Raw genomic sequence first — 19,251 nt, forward strand, 5'->3', positions numbered from 1 at the left:
TTGTTTCAGAGCCTTGGAGAAGTTTTTCTCTTTTTATTTTGGTGGTGGTTCCTTGGTTGTGTGTTTTTAGCTGGTTTCCCTACATCCTGTGGCGCTTAAACTGGAAGTGGGTGATACTTTGGCAAGGTCTGAATGATCTGTTTCTCTCTCTCTCTCTTTTCTGGTATTTCATAATCAATTGTTTAATGTTTTGCTATAAGTCTTCTGTTTTGTAATTTAGAAGTAGTGAACCTGCATTCAATAAAAAACATGATTTCAATGCATTAATATAATTGACTGCTTTGTATTACATTCAATCTTTTAATCTTTGACTTGTTGGTTGATTCCACCAGTGCACTATAGACTGACCTATCAATGAATGTGGCGATTTAATAGTTAATTCTTATTTTCAATAATAATTACTAAATTTAATCACATAAAATATATTTTACATGTCGGTTAAGTGAGGGGTTCTAGCACACAATATCACTTGGGTCAGTATTCAGAGTGCTGAAAATTTCAACAAGGACATTGACTGTTGGAACTGCTGGATTCAGAAAATACTGTCAGCAGCCACGCGTTCTCATCAAAACACTGTCCTCTAATCAGACAAAATGCTCAACTTTCAGAGCTGCTAGGTTCTCGCATATCAAGTGCTTTTCAAGGCTTTCAACAGCTTGGTGCGATTGTGCATGTTACACCACTGGCTTTATGTTGTGAAAGTACTTTCAAATAATTCCATTAAATCAAACACTTTGTATTTGAAAATTCAGTATTTAAAATGCTTTTTGAGACATGTTTGAAAGTAATTGCAAATGCATGCAAATGTTCCTTAAATGTATTTTTAAATATACTTTGCAATTTAAATACTCAGTATTTGTAAATTTTGTATTTCAAATAATTTATAAAGAAAGGATTTAAAAGTAATTAAAAGACTTGCCTTCACACTGAGTCAGTGGGTGGGGGGTGCATCAGAGCATTTTCTATTATCCATGTAAAAATGAGGAGGGTGGTGGTTGGGTCAATAAAAAAATGTTGATACTGGCCTTTAAAGTCAATTGTACAGCCCTGAGGAGAGCCTTTCCTCATACGCCCTCCCAGCCCTGTGCCTGATCTGGCATAATGCTCAATAATGCCCCCACTAACCCGGACAAAATTAGAAGAGAAAACTAATTCTCTGAAAAAAGAACATTAAATACATGAAATACAAGAGATCACAACAAAATTTCACTGGCAGTCTATCCAAGCCTTGTTTTATTCACCGTGTGAACTGCCAGGAATCAAGATCAGGAAAAAATCTCAGCTGTCACTCACCTTCTAGCTCCTCCTTCTCAAAGTGGATGTTGGGGATGGTCCCACCCTGATCCACCACCACCTCCTCATCTGGCCGCTGCACACAACACAAGAGCAAGCGCATTACAGGAGGGCAGCATGGGAAACATTCGGCCTGGGATTCAACCCCCTGTATCCTTTACTTTGATAACAGAAGTGCCCTCCAAAATTATTTATACCCATGATGAACATGAACAAAAAGTCTGTATAAAATCAATAAAACAATCAATTAGTGACATTTTACTGCTCAAACATTTGTGAAATACTTCTCAAATTATATCTCCATACTGATTTTATCACTGGTAAAACAGATTTTATTTTCAGAAAAGTGGTAAACTAGCAAAAAATAAATATAATATAAAGCATTAAAATATAATAAAGTATGCGAAACAGCATTTTAAAATATTGTTAATTCAAAATGTTCTAAATGCGCAGAATTATCAATAATGTTATGTAAATGGCCAGTCGGTTCATTATTCAAATTAACACCTAGATTATAACATTTATATTAAAATATTATTTTGAAGACTTCCACTAAATAAAACATTATTCAAGATTTGTCACTGGAAAAAGAGCATTTCAGGCAGCCTATCCATTCATAAGTGATAATTATGCACCATTGCAAGAATCAGCTATTTTGTTTCTGTAGTGCTATTTAGAAAGAGACTGTCACCAAGTTTATTAGATTCAGAGTGCCAATGGCATATTTTCAAAAACTATGCTGTTGATAAAAGTTGTATGTACTTCATTCATAGGTCATTATGACAAAACAATTATGTGCGGTGCATTCTGAAAATGCTGGTGCCATAACACAAACACTTACATACATAACACTGATATTCAGGCGGGAAACAGACAGATTGACGTAGATCACATCAACCTATCCAAAATGCAAAATACATACAAAGTAGTCTGTGATATCTCTAGCCATCCAAACCAACATCAGCTTTGCTAAACAACAAGCTGAGTTGAAGTTGGACAGTCTTTGGTTTTGATTTTTGCATATATAAAACACCCACACAGATTGAGTGAATGCTGGAGCAGCAGGTGAAACCCTACTGGAGGAGGCAGCCATATTGTCATCTCAAATCAAATCAAATCAAAATGCATTTTATAGCGCATTTCACAAACAGTTGTCACAATACACTTTACAGAAAACCCTGGCCTACACCCCCAATATAAGAACTGTGACAGTGTAAGAAAGTTCTAGTGGAAGAAAGTGTGATTTATTTCCATTTAAAAATGAATACTAATGAATCATCTCATTTTTTTCCTAATTTCCTTTTTACGTTTACTCCTCAATCTTTTTTTTTTTACCTCTGTAGCCTTTCTGCTAACAACCTTGGCAATATAAATTCATTAAAATAACTCCATTATGAAACAAATTAAAATAATTAGGCATAACCTATAGGCTTCCAGTGGTGCTGATGCTCCTGTGTTTCTTATGGGGGACGTTTACCACTGCAGGTGAATTATCCCTGCCAGGGATTGAACACTACATCAAATGTGATACCAGGAATAATAGAATTTTAGACAAGTGCTATGGCAATGTCAAACATGCATTCAAAGCCGTAGCTAAACCACCCGTGTCAAATTCAGATCATAAGGGCATTCATCTTATCCCCACATACAGAACAGCCCTAAAGAGCAGCAGGGTCTGCCAATGTATGGACAGGAGACAGTACTGAAACACTCAAAGGCTGTTTCCTATGCACTGACTGGGAAGTGCTTTTCAATGAGCCAACCATAGACGTTGCCACAGAAGTTATTACAAGATACATCACATTCTGTGTTGACAGTGTAATCCCCAAGAGGACAATGAAGGTATCTCCAAACAATTAACTATACATCACAAAGGAAGTTAATTAATGCATCAACTGTAAAAAGTTAGTGCTGAAGAACAAAGCTCAGAACTGCAAAACAACACCACAGGGAGGTAATACAGGGAAACTTCCAGAAAATGAACACAAAGAAACTACAGGACACTATGAAATTACTAATAAGAATTCAATATGGAAACAACTACATGTTAGTGATGAACTGGCTATGGCAAATGAATTAAACTGTTTTCATTGACCCTGGAATTGTGACAAAATTTTTTTTTTAAACCACCACTGTTAATAAGGCAACAGGCCCTAACTGTATATCCGCATTTTTATCTATCAACAGTATCAACATTAACATCTGCCTGGTCCCCATTGTTTCAGTGGTTCATAGACTCCGATACTGTCCCAGCTTTATGGAGAAGTTCCATTATTACACCTGCCCCCCAAAAAAAACCTTGCCCACAAGAGAACAATGACCATAGGCTCTCACCTCCATCGTGATGAAATTCACGAAGAAGATGATGGGGAGCAAGCTGATGTATGGAAGCTGTAAGACCCAAATCAATTTGCATACAACACCATAGTACACCTGGTGGCTAAACACTTGGAGACCCCAAGGAGACCCTTATGCCAGACTACTGTTTGTTGATTTCAGTTCTGCTTTTCCACTCTGCTGCCCCATATCCTCCTAAAAATACTAATTTCTCACCAACCGCACCCATCAGGTCAGACTGAATAGGACTTCATCTGAGCCAATAGCCATCAGTACCAGCGTCAGCACACCAGTCGTTTTCACTCTGTATACAAATGAATGCGCCAGCAAAAAAGAAAGACATGCTATCTTGTAGACTTTTGCCTATGTAAACTGTTTTAGCGGTTCTCCTTTGAGGTTCCCAATAGTGGAGCAAAGTCACTACGAGCTCCCCAACTCATTTTTGCTACTGGATGATCACTCTAAGAATAAAGGTTCACTGTGTACAAACTTTACCGCCCTCAGGTTCCCTGTGTGAACTTTCCTGTCCTCAGTTTCCCTGTGTATGAACTGTACTGTCCTCAGTTTCCCTGTGTGAACTGTACTGTCCTCAGTTTCCCTATGTGAACTGTACTGTCCTCAGTTTCCATGTGTGTGAACTTTCCTGTCCTCAGTTTCCCTGTGTGAACTGTATTGCCCTCAGTTTCCCTGTGTGAACTGTACTGTCCTCAGTTTCCCTGTGTGTGAACTTTCCTGTCCTCAGTTTCCCTATATGTGAACTTTACTGTCCTCAGTTTCCCTGTATGTGAACTGTACTGTCCTCAGTTTCCCTGTATGTGAACTTTACTGTCCTCAGTTTCCCTGTATGTGAACTTTACTGTCCTCAGTTTCCCTGTATGTGAACTTTACTGTCCTCAGTTTCCCTGTATGTGAACTTTACTGTCCTCAGTTTCCCTGTATGTGAACTTTACTGTCCTCAGTTTCCCTGTATGTGAACTGTACTGTCCTCAGTTTCCCTGTATGTGAACTTTCCTGTCCTCAGTTTCCCTGTATGTGAACTTTACTGTCCTCAGTTTCCCTGTATGTGAACTTTACTGTCCTCAGTTTCCCCGTATGTGAACTTTATTGTCCTCAGTTTCCCTGTGTGAACTTTACTTCTCAGTTTCCCTGTATGTGAACTGTACTCCCATTCTGTATGAACTTCGGTCTCAGTTATACCTGAATGTGAACTGAACTGTCTCAGTTTCCCTATTGTGAACTTACTGTCTCAGTTTCACCTATGGAACTTATGTCTCGTTCCCTGTAGAACTTTACTGTCCCAGTGTACTGTATAACTTTCCTGTACTTGATTAGTTGATTTCATCCTGATTTACCACTCTGCTGCCCCATACCTTAAAAAAAAACAATTCTCACAAACGATCCAAGTCAGTCTGATGGACTTCTCTGAGTCCAATGTCATCAGTACAGCTTTCAACACATCGTTTTCATCAATACAAATGAAGCGCAGCAAAAAAAACATCTTCTTGTAACTTGCTAGTAAACGTTACGGTTTCCTTTGAGGTCTAATAGCGAGCAAGTCAACGAGCTCCCAACTCACTTTTGTACATGGTGATATTAGAATAAGGTTCCATGTGTACAACTACCGCCCAGGTCCTGTGTAATGTATGTCCTAGTTTCCTGGTCGTGAACTGTACTGTCCTCAGTTTCAGTGTATGTAAACATGAAAAATGTCCTCGTTTCACTTAGTGACATGTATGTCTCAGTCTCCCACTGTGGAACTTTCCTGTCCTCAGTTCCCATGTGAACTTCCTGTCCATTTCCTGGAATCTCTGTCTCAGGTTCCTGCTAACTCGTCCAGTTCTGTGTATGAACTGTACTGTCCTCAGTTTCCCTGTGTGAACTGTACTGTCCTCAGTTTCCCTGTGTGAACTTTACTGTCCTCAGTTTCCCTGTGTGAACTTTACTGTCCTCAGGTTCCCTGTGTGAACTTTCCTGTCCTCAGTTTCCCTGTGTATGAACTGTACTGTCCTCAGTTTCCCTGTGTGAACTGTACTGTCCTCAGTTTCCCTATGTGAACTTTACTGTCCTCAGGTTCCCTGTGTGAACTTTACTGTCCTCAGTTTCCCTGTGTGTGAACTTTCCTGTCCTCAGTTTCCCTGTGTGAACTGTACTGTCCTCAGTTTCCCTGTGTGAACTTTACTGTCCTCAGTTTCCCTGTGTGTGAACTTTCCTGTCCTCAGTTTCCCTGTGTGAACTTTACTGTCCTCAGTTTCCCTGTGTGTGAACTTTCCTGTCCTCAGTTTCCCTGTGTGAACTTTACTGTCCTCAGTTTCCCTGTGTGTGAACTTTCCTGTCCTCAGTTTCCCTGTGTGTGAACTTTCCTGTCCTCAGTTTCCCTGTATGTGAACTTTACTGTCCTCAGTTTCCCTGTATGTGAACTTTGCTGTCCTCAGTTTCCCTGTATGTGAACTGTACTGTCCTCAGTTTCCCTGTGTGAACTTTCCTGTCCTTAGGTTCCCTGTGTGTGAACTTTCCTGTCCTCAGTTTCCCTGTGTGAACTTTCCTGTCCTCAGTTTCCCTGTGTGTGAACTTTACGTTCCTCGGTTTCCTCGTGTGAACTTTACGTTATTCAGTTTCCCTGTGTGTCAACTTTACCATCTCTAAAATGGGTAACAGTTATAACAAAGGCAGAATAAAATAAATGGGTGTGGGCACCTCTGCTCTAAAACACCATAGATATCTTGCCCTTTAAAACATATGGCCAGAGGTGGTAAAAGTACTCAACTATCATACTTGAATTAAAGTAAAGATTCAACCATAAAATAATTACTAGAAGTGCAAGTCACCTATTAAAAAAAAAAAAAAAAAACTTGAGTCAAAGTCAAAGTATCTGGGTTTTAATGTACTCAAGTGTTCAAAAGTACAATTTCAAAAAACATTTTGCAATAAAACAAAACCGATCATTTTACACAACATTTAACATCTCTGTAGTGTGTAAAGACGAACGCAAACACTTTCCTGCTTGGCTAATAAAAGCAAGTTAACGTTAACCCGCTAGCTACCTTAGTTCATGGGTTGAATAAGCAGTTGCCAATGTTATTTAGCATACCTCCATGTGCTTCCTCAAATTTGATGCCACTTATTTCCTTGAGTCGTGGCAAACAAAGTAGACATTTCGTCTTGTTTGAGTCGTTTTGTATTACAACAAAGGTAAAAAAAATAACTTTTAAGTAAGGCCATGGATGGTCGTCAATGCACCGGCACTGGAAATGGTGGGTCCGCCGTTGCTCTCAGCAGCCATCTCCACTTCTGCCATTTCGAAGTCTCTGGCTACAGACTTTAGCATATAGCTACAATCAGAGATTTTTAGCTGCTAAACTGGCACACAATAAGATTCGCTAGCCAATGCACTTGCATTGTGCTCTGCGACGTACATGCCAGCGTAAGTCAGTGTACACCATATACATTTGGCATACACTATGGCACAAAATCTCAATTAGGTTCTCCCAGCACTACTTCTCATCAAATAATACAACGCTGTGGAGATGGTGGTGTCACCTGGGATTTTCAGCTGGGTAAAACTTTATTTAAAAGAGGGGGGAAAAGTGACCATGCATGGTTTCACCATGTTATACCAGCCAATCCAGAGAAAACTCGGCTGACGACCAACCATATGAAATATAACAAATAACGACAGTTGTAATAGAAATGTATTTGAGTAAAAAGTACATAATTTCTTTATAGATGTAGTGGAGTAGAAAGTGAAAGTTGCTAATATTGTTTATACTCAGCAAAAGTACAAAGTCGCCAATATCCTACTTAAGTACAGTAACAAAGTAGCCTACATGTACTTCCTTACTTACGACCACTGCATGTGGCACAGTATCACCATAGATATCTTACCCTCTAAATCATATGGCACAGTATCACTATAGATATCTTACCCTCTAAATCATATGGCACAGTATCACCATAGATATCTTACCCTCTAAATCATATGGCACAGTATCACCATAGATATCTTACCCTCTAAATCATATGGCACAGTATCACCATAGATATCTTACCCTCTAAATCATATGGCACAGTATCACCATAGATATCTTACTCTCTAAATCATATGGCACAGTATCACCATAGATATCTTACCCTCTAAATCATATGGCACAGTATCACCATAGATATCTTTCCCTGCAAAACATATGGTGCAGTACCACCATAGATATCTTGGGTTTATCAGGTTTATCTCTAAGAGTATCACCAGCACACACAAAGTGTCAGATATCTTATTATTCTGCCTGAAGATAGAGATTGCCCTCCTGGCTGGATTTAATGTATTTATTTTGCCTGCAACCATCACTGCTGATGTCAGGAATATTCATTTTATGGTAGTGGACTATGCAGTTGATGTAAGCTGTATTTACTTCCATAACAGTCATTATGACAACATTATTAGGTTTTTGGATTCTGTGTTTTTCAAGCAGAAAAAAAAATGTACAGTGAATTCTGAAAAGACTGGTGGCATAACACAAGCACTTACTTACATAACACTGATATTCAGGTGGGAAACAGACAGATTGGCACAGGTCACATCAACCGATCCAAAATGCAAAATACACACAAAATAATCAGTGATATCTCTAGCCATCCAAAACAACATCAGCTTTGCTAAATGACAAGCTGAGTTGAAGTTGGATGCTTTTTGGTTTTGACTTTTGCATATAAAAAAACAACATACAGATCAGGTGAACTCTGGAGCACCAGGTGGTGCTGGAGACTAGAGGCAGCCATATTGCCATCTAAGAATGGTGACAGTGTAATAAAGTTTTAATAGAAGAAAGTGTGACTTATTTCAGTCAAATACGGTGAATTCTAATGAATCATCCCAGAAATGTTTTTTTGTGAAAAGTTAAGTTCCATTATTAATCAAATTTGTACGGCCTAATTTCCACAAAAATAAGTTGGAATATATTTGCAGCTGTACTTTTTATACCCTACCTTCACAAGGATAACACTACTGAGTCCTGTTCCACTGTGTTTTATAATTTTGAAGTGTACTTGGGAGCATTGATGAAAGATCCATTTGTGGCTAAATCTCAGCTTCCTGTCAGAGGGAACCTTAGTATTTGCACCACCTTCAGCAGCACCAACTGCAACCAAATGCTTCCAATAATTTGATACCAGTCTTTCACATTGCTGTGGAGGAAATTTTGCCTGCTCTTCTTTGTGAAACTGCTTTAATTCCGACAAATTGGTAGGTTTTCGAGCATTAACTGCCCATTTCAGGTCCTGCCACAGCATTGCGATTAGGCTCAAATCAGGACTTTGACTAGGCCACCCCAAAACCTTAATTTTGTTTATTTTCAGCCATTTAGATGAAGTATTACTTTAGACAGGCAGTAACGAGAGTATTGTAAAGGCTCCCAGGTGCAAGTGCTGGCTTGCAGAGATGCTGAGACGAAGAGAACCAGGTGGAAAGCAGGCTGTAGCGGTGCCGTTAACTTGTTCTGTCTGCTGCTCATTAACACCATCGATATCCCGGGCAGAACAGGGCAGGAGAAAGGTGTTAAGCAGGTTCTTATTCACGGGCACACTGCTCTTTCCTTCATGATGATTCCTTCCTTCCTTTCCATCATCATCAGAGACGCAGAACCAAATTAAATTTACTCCATTTACGACGAATTTAAGCATAAATGAATCTTCCAGATTGCTGAATTGCAGGAGCACTTGCATTTAATTTTGAGTCGAATGCTAATGACAAAATATGGATTGAATCTAGGCCACATTCAAATGCAGAGCTACGTTCTTACATAACAAGGCTGCGCCCCTCGAGATACAGCATGATCACAATTAAATCTCACCATGAGGAGCTGACCTTAAAATGGAACCCGGTTCCTTAACCACTCCTCTCCCGGTGGGGGGTTCATTAACACGTTGTCTTGGTGAACATTACCAAATTAATCTCTGTCTAACCCTTCCTGGGGTGCATGTTTTCCTTCCAACTCTGTACAAGCCCATTCACTAATCATTCTTCCCAGTAACAACAGCGTACGAGCTGAGCAGTAATCCTGTATGTTACCTGAAGACGCCACAGTACATGAGTACAGTTTATCTGCTTGTCTTTCATTGAGTTACATCTTGATGAATATTTCTCTTAGCCTATCCATACACAATATGACATGTATTTAGGACCTCTAGAGTACCTTCATTTATTTACTAAGATGGATAGTTTTAAAATATATATTATATAAAAAGAGATGCAAAAGGAGTGTACTATCATGACCACAGTATCTCAGTCTAGTTATGTACATCTTTGTTTATTACAAGGGTGTGGTAGTAGACAGTAGAGGACCACAGAGTCAGAGACAGTTTCTATGTTAAGTTTGATATGAATGCTTATCAATGAAGTCTTTTTCTGGTTTTTACTTTTTAAAAATAATTCTGACACTTGTTTTACTTCACTTCGACATTATATAGAGCAACATATAGGAGTATGATAAAAATCAATTAAAAAAAATATAATTAACCAATAAGGCAGGAGCATAAGCATGCCTAAGGCACATCCTCACCAAGCTGATATGGATTTGAGGAGTGAGCTGGAATAGGGCAGCGAGGAAGGCTTCTCTGATCCTGACACCACACATTGTCTCAAGGAGGACACATACGACCATGGCAAAGCTGTTCCTCTCAATATTTACATATTGCAATGTATGTATATTACTGTTTGCAATATTTCAATTATATGCGTATATATTTCCACTCCACCTTAGCCTCCACCATAGCAGCGGTCATTATTCAGAAATATTTGATCACAGAATGCCTGAAGTGGCCAAAAAGAATCAAGCATTCAACAAAGCCATGCAAGAATGAAAAATATAGCATTCCTCTGCTAAGCAATATAGTTCTGTAACAACAGTTCACTGAATAGTTGCCAAGCAACACAACACAGTGGAAATATAAACACAAGTTAGTAAATTAGCTAGCATTATCTGCCAGCAACTGTGCATTTCAGTAGGACAGTGATTAGAGTAGCTATCTAGATTCCTTTTTAAAGCTACAGTTGAGGCCAAAAGTTTACATACACCTAGGCTAAAGATACTCAAACTCAGTTTTTCACAACTCCACACATTTCATTAATATTGGAGATTCAGTTGCTAGGGTTGATAGCACATGGACACGCAGTGTGTTCTATGGGAGATGCAGCTGCTAGGGTTGATGGCACAAGGGCACACAGTGTGTTCTATGGGAGATTCAGTTGCTAGGGTTGATAGCACATGGACACGCAGTGTGTTCTATGGGAGATGCAGTTGTTAGGGTTGATGGCACAAGGGCACACAGTGTGTTTGATGGGAGATGCAGTTGTTAGGGTTGATAGCACATGGACACGCAGTGTGTTCTATGGGAGATGCAGTTGTTAGGGTTGATGGCACAAGGGCACACAGTGTGTTTGATGGGAGATGCAGTTGTTAGGGTTGATAGCACATGGACACGCAGTGTGTTCTATGGGAGATGCAGTTGTTAGGGTTGATAGCACATGGACACGCAGTGTGTTCTATGGGAGATGCAGTTGTTAGGGTTGATGGCACAAGGGCACACAGTGTGTTGTATTGGAGATGCAGTTGTTAGGGTTGGTGGCAGCAGCTAAATGTGGTGCTCCCCTTGGGCACCTGCTCAACAGTGGTTCATCAGGCTCCATCCGGATGCGGTGCAAGATCACTGGAGACGGGTGACACTCCCAAGCTCTCTGTGCGGGGCTCCCTGCATGGAGAGACAGCCATGCCCCTGGGGGCCCCAAAGGACCCACATGCCTCTGCCACATTTCGGTTTTTACCAAAGCCTACCTTTTACAGCGAGGAAGGTCTAGAGCATGTGAGGGTCGGTTAATGAACAGAACGGGGAGCATGCACCTGTTTCACACCAATGTCACATTTCATCTGCAGGGCCAGCATGTGTTAGGGTTAGGGTTGCTGTGCGTCATGCCTAAACAGCCAAATCAGCACTCATTGGTTCTTAGACACATTTGGTAACCAGAATCCCATGGTCACTCACCCCTCATCACCCCCACCCCAGCACAGGTATAGACTATGCATCCACACCCTGCCCCTGAAAGAGATAGCCTTATGCAGTGTGGCTTGCCCACTGCATAAAAAGTACTCAGGCAGGCTCAAGTATGGCTGAGTATGCATTTAAGTGGTTTCTGTTCACAACAATGACTCCTTAGCCTGCTCTTGTGGAGCCAGATTTCTGCAAAGCTTGTTTGATGAATGCCTTTTCCCATCGGTGCCTAAGCCCTATGATGTGGTTATTACTGCAGCCCAAAGACACCCGGCTTGGAGGATACCACGGTGGCCAGCCATGATGTCATCAGACACCTGCATGCCACACCTCATCTACATCCCCCCTGTGCGTCCCATGGTGTCGCAGTAGGACCTCACCTGCCAGTGCTTTGTTTAGGTGCCTTTCCATCTCATGCACTCGGCTGAGTCTCAACAAAACAAAATGAGGTGACCTCTGTATGCTTACAGTTCACCCAACCTGTTTCACTATCCATAGGGCTATCAAACCAAACCCTGTTTTCACTCCTAAGGTGATTTTGCCTTAATTTCACTTGCAGGTCACATAAAAGCATTGGAGTCCCTTCCACAGAAGAATGTGGGGGGATGAGAAATTACACTCATCTGCCCTGTGAATGTCCTGTCTATGTATGCAGGCCACAGTGAAGTTGAACTTGAATAATACTTCAACTTGACCACACTCAATGTGACGTATTATTGAATTATCACTGCTGTAAAACTATCTTCCATAGACTAGAACAGTGCCTTAACAGAATGAACCACTCGGCAGCACCATCATTGCTTCTGTTTTACTGACAACTTGCAGACACATCCTAGTGTGGTGCCTCTAGCATTGCGGCTGTGGCTAAACACTGGGCCTCATACACAAAACATGCGAACGATCACATTTGATTCTAAACTGTGTGTAAAAACATTTCCACAAACATTTCGGTATTCATCATTTTTTTCTTATCTGTGTTTGTCCATGGCTGTGTCCTTATGCTAATCACATGAACAGGATTGTGCATAAGATTTTTCCATATTGGTTTTTTGTAGGAAAATCTTTAAGAACAAAAGTAAAAATAATTTAAAAAACGTTTTGTGAATGAAGCCCACTGGTTGTAATTCTGCGAAACATCCCCATGATGTCAGACCTTTTGCCAACCAATGACACCCCTAACCCCACCCCCACCCACCAAGACTGGAAGCTCCCCCACTTCACGACCCCCCCCCCCCAAAGACAGGCAGCCCTCCTCACTGGCAAAAGCCCTTTGGGATTACTGCCATCAGCACTGTAGGAAATTGACCATTAATATCGACACATTCATCAAAGTGACTGACATTTAATTCACAGTCTTGTTATTGTTCCACAAGGTGGTCAGTGTACTCCTGGGTCTGACATCATGGGGATGTTTCGTAGAATTACACACAAGACGTTTTTAAAATTATTTTTACTTTTGTTCTTAAAAATTTTCCTACAAAAAACCAATATGGAAAAATCTTATGCACAATCCTGTTCATGTGATTAGCATAAGGACACAGCCACGGACAAACACACTGTGAGCACCATGTTGCACTGACAGCGTTGTCACTGACAAGAGGGCCTGTCACCTCCAGACAGACCACAGAGCTCAAGCCAGCAGCCACGATGCCAGTCCTCCCAAAGCAAGGCTCCTGGCTGGCCTGAGCGTGCTAATGCAGACAACCACAGAGATTCAATCAGCCTCACAAATGATACACACGTAACCACATTTTTTTCTGAACCGGGGGGAGGGGGGGGGTTAAAAAGTAATCAACAGGGAACCAGAAGCATAGTACAAAAAAAATACTGGCTATATGATCAAATGAGTTGTAACTTTCATGTGCGATGGTTGTGCACGATTGCGATTGTCGTGAGATTGAGACGGTGGTGAGAAAAAAAACTACCCAATAATAAATTTCAGGGGCCCATCCTCCACTGGCCAGCCTGGTGTAGAGCAGGAGTACCATGGAACATGACAGAAATATAATAAGGCAGGGATCATCAACTCTGGCCCTCAAATCCAAATCCAGACCTGGCTTTCTTTTCTCCCGGGTAATTAGTGCTACTAATTGGCCAGATTGCCTTCACACCTGACTCCCAGGCAAAGGGAGGAAAACCAGCAGTTCTTGGCCCTCGAGGACCGTGAGTTGCTGATCCCTGTAATAAGGGATCTATCACCGCAACTAAAACAGGTTAAGCAGGCTACAGTTGAGGTAATAGCTAACAGGAATAATGAAAGACTGAATTACAGTATATAGTTCAGTATAGTGCAGTTTAGAGGGGCTGGGTGATATATCTCGAGCTCCAAGGTATGGAGGCGGAACAGGGCTGAAGCAGCCCATGACCACAGAGCGAGGGGCAGGGCTGGAGCGACCCTACGGCCTCAGGGTGAGGAAACAGGCTGGAGCAGGGCCACCATGTACCTCGCTCCTGCTGAATGGGTGAAGCTAAGCAGATGTGGGCTTGGTTAATACCTGGATCGGAGACCTTTGGGTAAGGCTATGCTGCTTGGTGGGCCAGTAGAGGGCATTAAGAACACCGTGCTATGGGAGATTCCATCTTTTGAATGAGACCTTAAACCAAGGTCCTGACTTACTGTGGAGATCCCAAACAGTAGTGTGATGAAGCTGCTAACCCGGCTTATTTCATTAAGTCTGGATAGGTTCTCAGACAACTCTATTTCACGAAGCAAGCTTAGATGCCAGGTATGGCACTAAGTCAGGGGTCTCAAACTCCAGCCCAGAGGGCCGCAGTCTCTGCTGGTTTTCGTGATTTCCTTTCAATCAGCAGCCAATCATGGCCTTGGGAACAAGGTGTGCAGACTCTTTAGCCAATCAATGACTTAAACTAGGCACTTAAGTGCAGGAACACATCAAAAACCAGCAGCCCTCCAGGATTTGAGTTTGAGATCCCTGCACCAGGTCAACATATGAGTTGGGGCTAGCCTGGTCGGGAGCAGGCCAACGTGGTTCAAGCTAGACTTAGCCTATTTGCAGTCGCTGTTACAGTCGTACCACCGGCCACGTTTCGGACCTATTTTGTGAAGTAATTCCTTTTTATGTTGTCATATTATTAAAACAATTTGAATTTACTTGGTTTTTATTTGCACTCATGTTAAAAATACAAGCACAAAGTAAGATTTAAATTTAGCAGATTCAAGGCACATAAAACTGACTTTATTAATTACTGTGGTAAATTTTTTGAACTTATAGACTTGTAATGAATGTATTGCAGTGGTCATCACAAAGCCCTGACCTGAATCCCATAGAAAATTTGTGGAATGAACTGAAAAAGCATGTCCGAGCAAGGAGGCAGGAGGAATAGGCAACAATTTCGGCAAATTATTGTGAGAAGCTTGTGGAAAGCTACCCCAAGCATTTGATTCAAGTTGAGCAATTAAAAGGCAATACCACCAAATACTAACAAAGTGCATGTATACTTTTGACCCAATGAAAATCTGATATAGTACATAAAAGCTGAAATAAATAGTCTCTTAGATATTATTTTGAAATTACCTCTTATGGAAATAAAGTAGATACCCTAATTGACTTAACACGTGAAATGTATGGTAACATGAAATGTGTGGAGTTGTGAAAAATTGAGTTTGAATGTCTTTAGCCTAGGTGTATGTAAACCTTTGGCCTCAATTGAAGTTTGTGAATCGGAACTGATCCAGGCTATATAACCTGGCTAATTCAAGTCGGGTTTATTTTAGTAAGCCCAGATTTTCTCAGCCAGCTTCATGAAATTCCCCCCGGTGTCCTGGCTAAATTCCCAAAGTGGCTCTCTCAATCTGCCACCGAATCATCCCATTTAATTGGTAAAAAACTGTTCTCGCTCTCCCCACCTTAGCTGATGTGTGGTGAGTGTTCAAGAACAAAATGGCTGCCGTGCATCACCCAGGTGGTAAGGTTCCCCCTCATCGCTGAAAAGTACTTTGAGTCATCGGCCGGTGAGAAAAGCAGTACACAAATGCAAGGAATTCATTATCGATTGGCTTTTGAATAAGTTATGATCCTGTGCACATTGCTTGAGAAAGCCCCAAAATTAGCAACTCACCGTATACTGGGCTGCAACTTGCGCCATAGGCCACACATCGACCACGCAAAAGGAACGTCCTTGCTCAGCCAAGCTCAGCCAAGCTTCAGTTTGAAGCCATGTCAATTACAGACAAGGCAGATGTGGAGAGACGATTCCACAGGCGGATCATTTATACGTCACACGTTCCGAAAAAAGACCCCTGCAAAGGCTGAACTTGTGTATCCTCGCTGAAGTCACCTCTGGGAGCCTCCTCGCTCCTCCAAGGAGCGCTTAACGGATTGGGATGTCTGTAAAGATGGCAGACCTCAATCGATTTCCACTGTACAAAAATTGCTGCTTGATCTTCACTGACACACCCCCAACAGCCCCTCTCCTCCCACTTCACCAAATTACAAAACAGACTCAGGCGTGTCAAACTCTGTGAAGAAAGTACCACTTCACCAGTGAGACACACACACAGCTTTCCTCATACACTGAGGAAGTTATGTCTGACTCAGTTGATATTTACACTGCTAATTGTCCCTGTTTCTGAGTAACATAACCCTCACCATTCTACAAGAGGCAGCATCATATGGTGGAAGACAGGTTTAGAATGTCTAGAAAACTGACCATTGTTGTTTCCATCAAATATTATGTCATGCAATTAATTTCACAACGGCTAAAAATGAAGTCCTTACATATGCACTTTTACCACTGTGTGATAACAGTCTGTGCATGCCTTCAAGGTCATTCAAGGAAAAACAACTGCTTCTTTTCAAATCTAAGTGAAATTCAGCATTTATTAAGATTACCATATTTCAGTAACGTTATAGTAATCTAATATATTACAGATGAACTCGCTATATTCGAATCGAAGCTAAATTAGAAGAGCGCTGTAACCTACGTAAACAAAATTGCACTGGACAATGGGAAACACACGTGTATATGGTACTCCACATTTTACATCTCATTTTTATTATTGCTTACATCCATGCACGATGTTCTTTCACACATTTCATACAAATGCCTTTTCAGAAATAAACCGTTTGAAACGGTTCTAAGAGACATTGCTGCGTGTGTTTTTATTTTTATTTTTTCAAATAAGAATTAAGTGCGAAAACACACGCGTTAATAACCTCATATGGTCAAATCCACGTCACACACAGCGCAATGTAATTTGCACACTTAATATTCTACAGCACGTGCCGGCGCTTAAAAACAACGCGCGCACAGGGAATAATTGAAGAAAATATTACTGGCTTATTTATGACATGTGCGTACTGCTTACATTCATTTCAGAAATAATTTTACTTGAAGAGCAAAAGTAACTGAATAAACTGCAATCTGAGTAACCTTAGCTGCAAACAATTTTACTGACCCTTATCAGAAGCAATCAGACTGACAGCCCAGTGAGCTATCGATTAACCACATTACCATTAATGGAAGATGCTTGCGAAACACAGTATTCTGTATGTATGTATGAGTCCACTGTAGGCTATGTGGGACGTAAAAAATGACATCACTGTCACCACAGTATTCATTCAAGATAAATTAGATTTATTTATGTTGAGAGGCATGCTATTTACAAGTATCGTTTCTAATTTTCAAGCACTTATTTCACTTGATGAAGAACCAGTCATTGATGCTAGATATCTAGGTATATACAACAATACGCTTGAAGAAACACATTACCTGGTAGCTTAAAATGCTCTCGGGGTCGTTTGTTCCTGCCGGCATGATGACCGGAGACGATTTATCGTGGAGTCAGTGGGTGAGCCTGAAGGAAGCCAAATTGCAAATATGTTCAGCAACACTCCGGCGTCTCGTTTTTATCCTGCCTCTAGGATATGTATTCCGGATGAGTTTTGACCGACATTGCAGGCCCTCGTTCCAGCTTCGACAACAAACGTAAAATTACTGTTGCTGTTCTCCTTCTTGTGGGCTGTTCCAGTCAGTGTGCACGAGCTGTGGTGCTCCTCTCCCGCACCGGGGTAGCAGTCGCATCATCACGCCGCTTTAGCCAATGGTAGGCACGCGAATGTCGACGCACTGCTGTTGCAGAAGTGCCAGCGTAAATGGTACCAGATGGATTTCCAAATGAATAAGGACTATTAATGTAGGCGACTCAAAATATATATAGCGGAATCATAGCCTAGTCTGCTACGGTGCTCCGTATTTATTGAATTGTAAAAGGTAAAGATCACACGAGAAACGAAACCTGTATAGCCTATAAGGGAACGATACACTGATGGAAGAGATGTATTAGGTTTTGTGAACAGCTCTATTCAATAATAAACAACACCATATTCAGCCACGAAGACACAAAACACAACTTGCACATTATCAACATAACAAATCATCAGAATCTGAGGTATGTTTTTGGCCACTATTATTGTGTGCCAAACAATAGGGGTGTGTTGAGTGTTCGACAAAAAAAAAAGAAAAGAAAAAAAATGTGCTATGATATTTTATTGGAATTTTTTTGAAAGGACAAACATTGATGGATTCAGGGTAACAAGGTACAAACAAGGCCTGCAGTCGTATCCCTTACACCAAGGTTATTTTTTTCACTAAGTTTATTTTAAAGTATATTTAAGTACATTATATAACTAAAGTGGCCCATTTTAAGTATAGCCTAAGTCAACTATTTCTTGGAACTGTACTTTAAAGGTGCAATATGTACGTTTGTTAAAATCAGTTCGGAAAATATATTGGCAGTTTGTTACATAAAATTATAAGCCAAATTGTATAGAAACATGTATTGCATTAAAAGTCACCATGTGTGTTGATTCAAAAGAAATCATTACACTAATATTACATGCGGACAAATTTCGAGCTTTAGATTTGCACCATCGCACCCTGAAAGCAAAATTACCTGCCTATCCGTATCACCACCACAACCATTCTACTACTCCATATAAAATGCATTGGCATTACAAGTGTTACTATAACGTAATATTTGATTTTTAACGAGACCATACCACAAACTTTTGAGAGCACAAACATGTCTATAACGTGAATGGGCATGCTTAGTGTGACAAAGTTCTCCACAGCAGCCGATTGGCCACCTTTCATGGCAATCAAGTGTACCTGTCTGTCTGTCAGGCAGATGCCACAGGGAAGAGGGATGAAAAATAATTAGAATTTTAACTGATGCATTTTTTATGACTCGCAATGTACCAGAATGACCTCTGGGCGCCCAGCACTGGGGTAGGCACCGCTGGCTCGTGACTTGCTGCACTCGGTTTGGTGTGGAGACGCAAATTTCTTCGGATAATCTTTCAAAGGTTTCCTTGGGGTCGCGGAAATGTGAGCCTCTCACAAGGTGCTGTCTGGCGTCTTCTTCCCGCAACACAATGGAACGGTGGTGCTGCCAGGTGTCAGGTACGGCACGCTTTGAGTTCATCATCACTCACTTGGAGATTTAAATCGATACATTGTTGATGGAAAATGCGAATCAACTCAGTGCATTATAGCGTCATGTCAGTGCGATAGAGTGATTGTATTTATGGAAAGTCGTTTTGGGGCTTCTTATATCAAAGTTAC

The 19,251-nt window shown here is 41.0% G+C and overlaps 1 protein-coding gene across 2 annotated transcripts in view; it reads right to left on the reverse strand.

Moving 5' to 3' along the window:
- slc4a8 (solute carrier family 4 member 8) overlaps positions 1-17,696 on the reverse strand; it is a 68,170-nt gene extending 50,474 nt beyond the window's left edge. For both annotated transcript variants that reach the window (XM_064305816.1, XM_064305815.1), the window contains exons 1-2: positions 17,398-17,696; positions 1,294-1,369 (exon numbers count right to left, since the gene is read on the reverse strand). In XM_064305816.1, the coding sequence (XP_064161886.1) occupies positions 1,294-1,369; positions 17,398-17,442 (121 nt within the window). In that variant the 5' untranslated portion in view covers positions 17,443-17,696. The remainder of the gene's footprint in view (positions 1-1,293; positions 1,370-17,397) is intronic.
- Positions 17,697-19,251: the final 1,555 nt, after the last annotated feature.

This window comes from Anguilla rostrata, chromosome 13, assembly GCF_018555375.3.
Source record: "Anguilla rostrata isolate EN2019 chromosome 13, ASM1855537v3, whole genome shotgun sequence".
Classification (NCBI taxonomy): domain Eukaryota; kingdom Metazoa; phylum Chordata; class Actinopteri; order Anguilliformes; family Anguillidae; genus Anguilla; species Anguilla rostrata.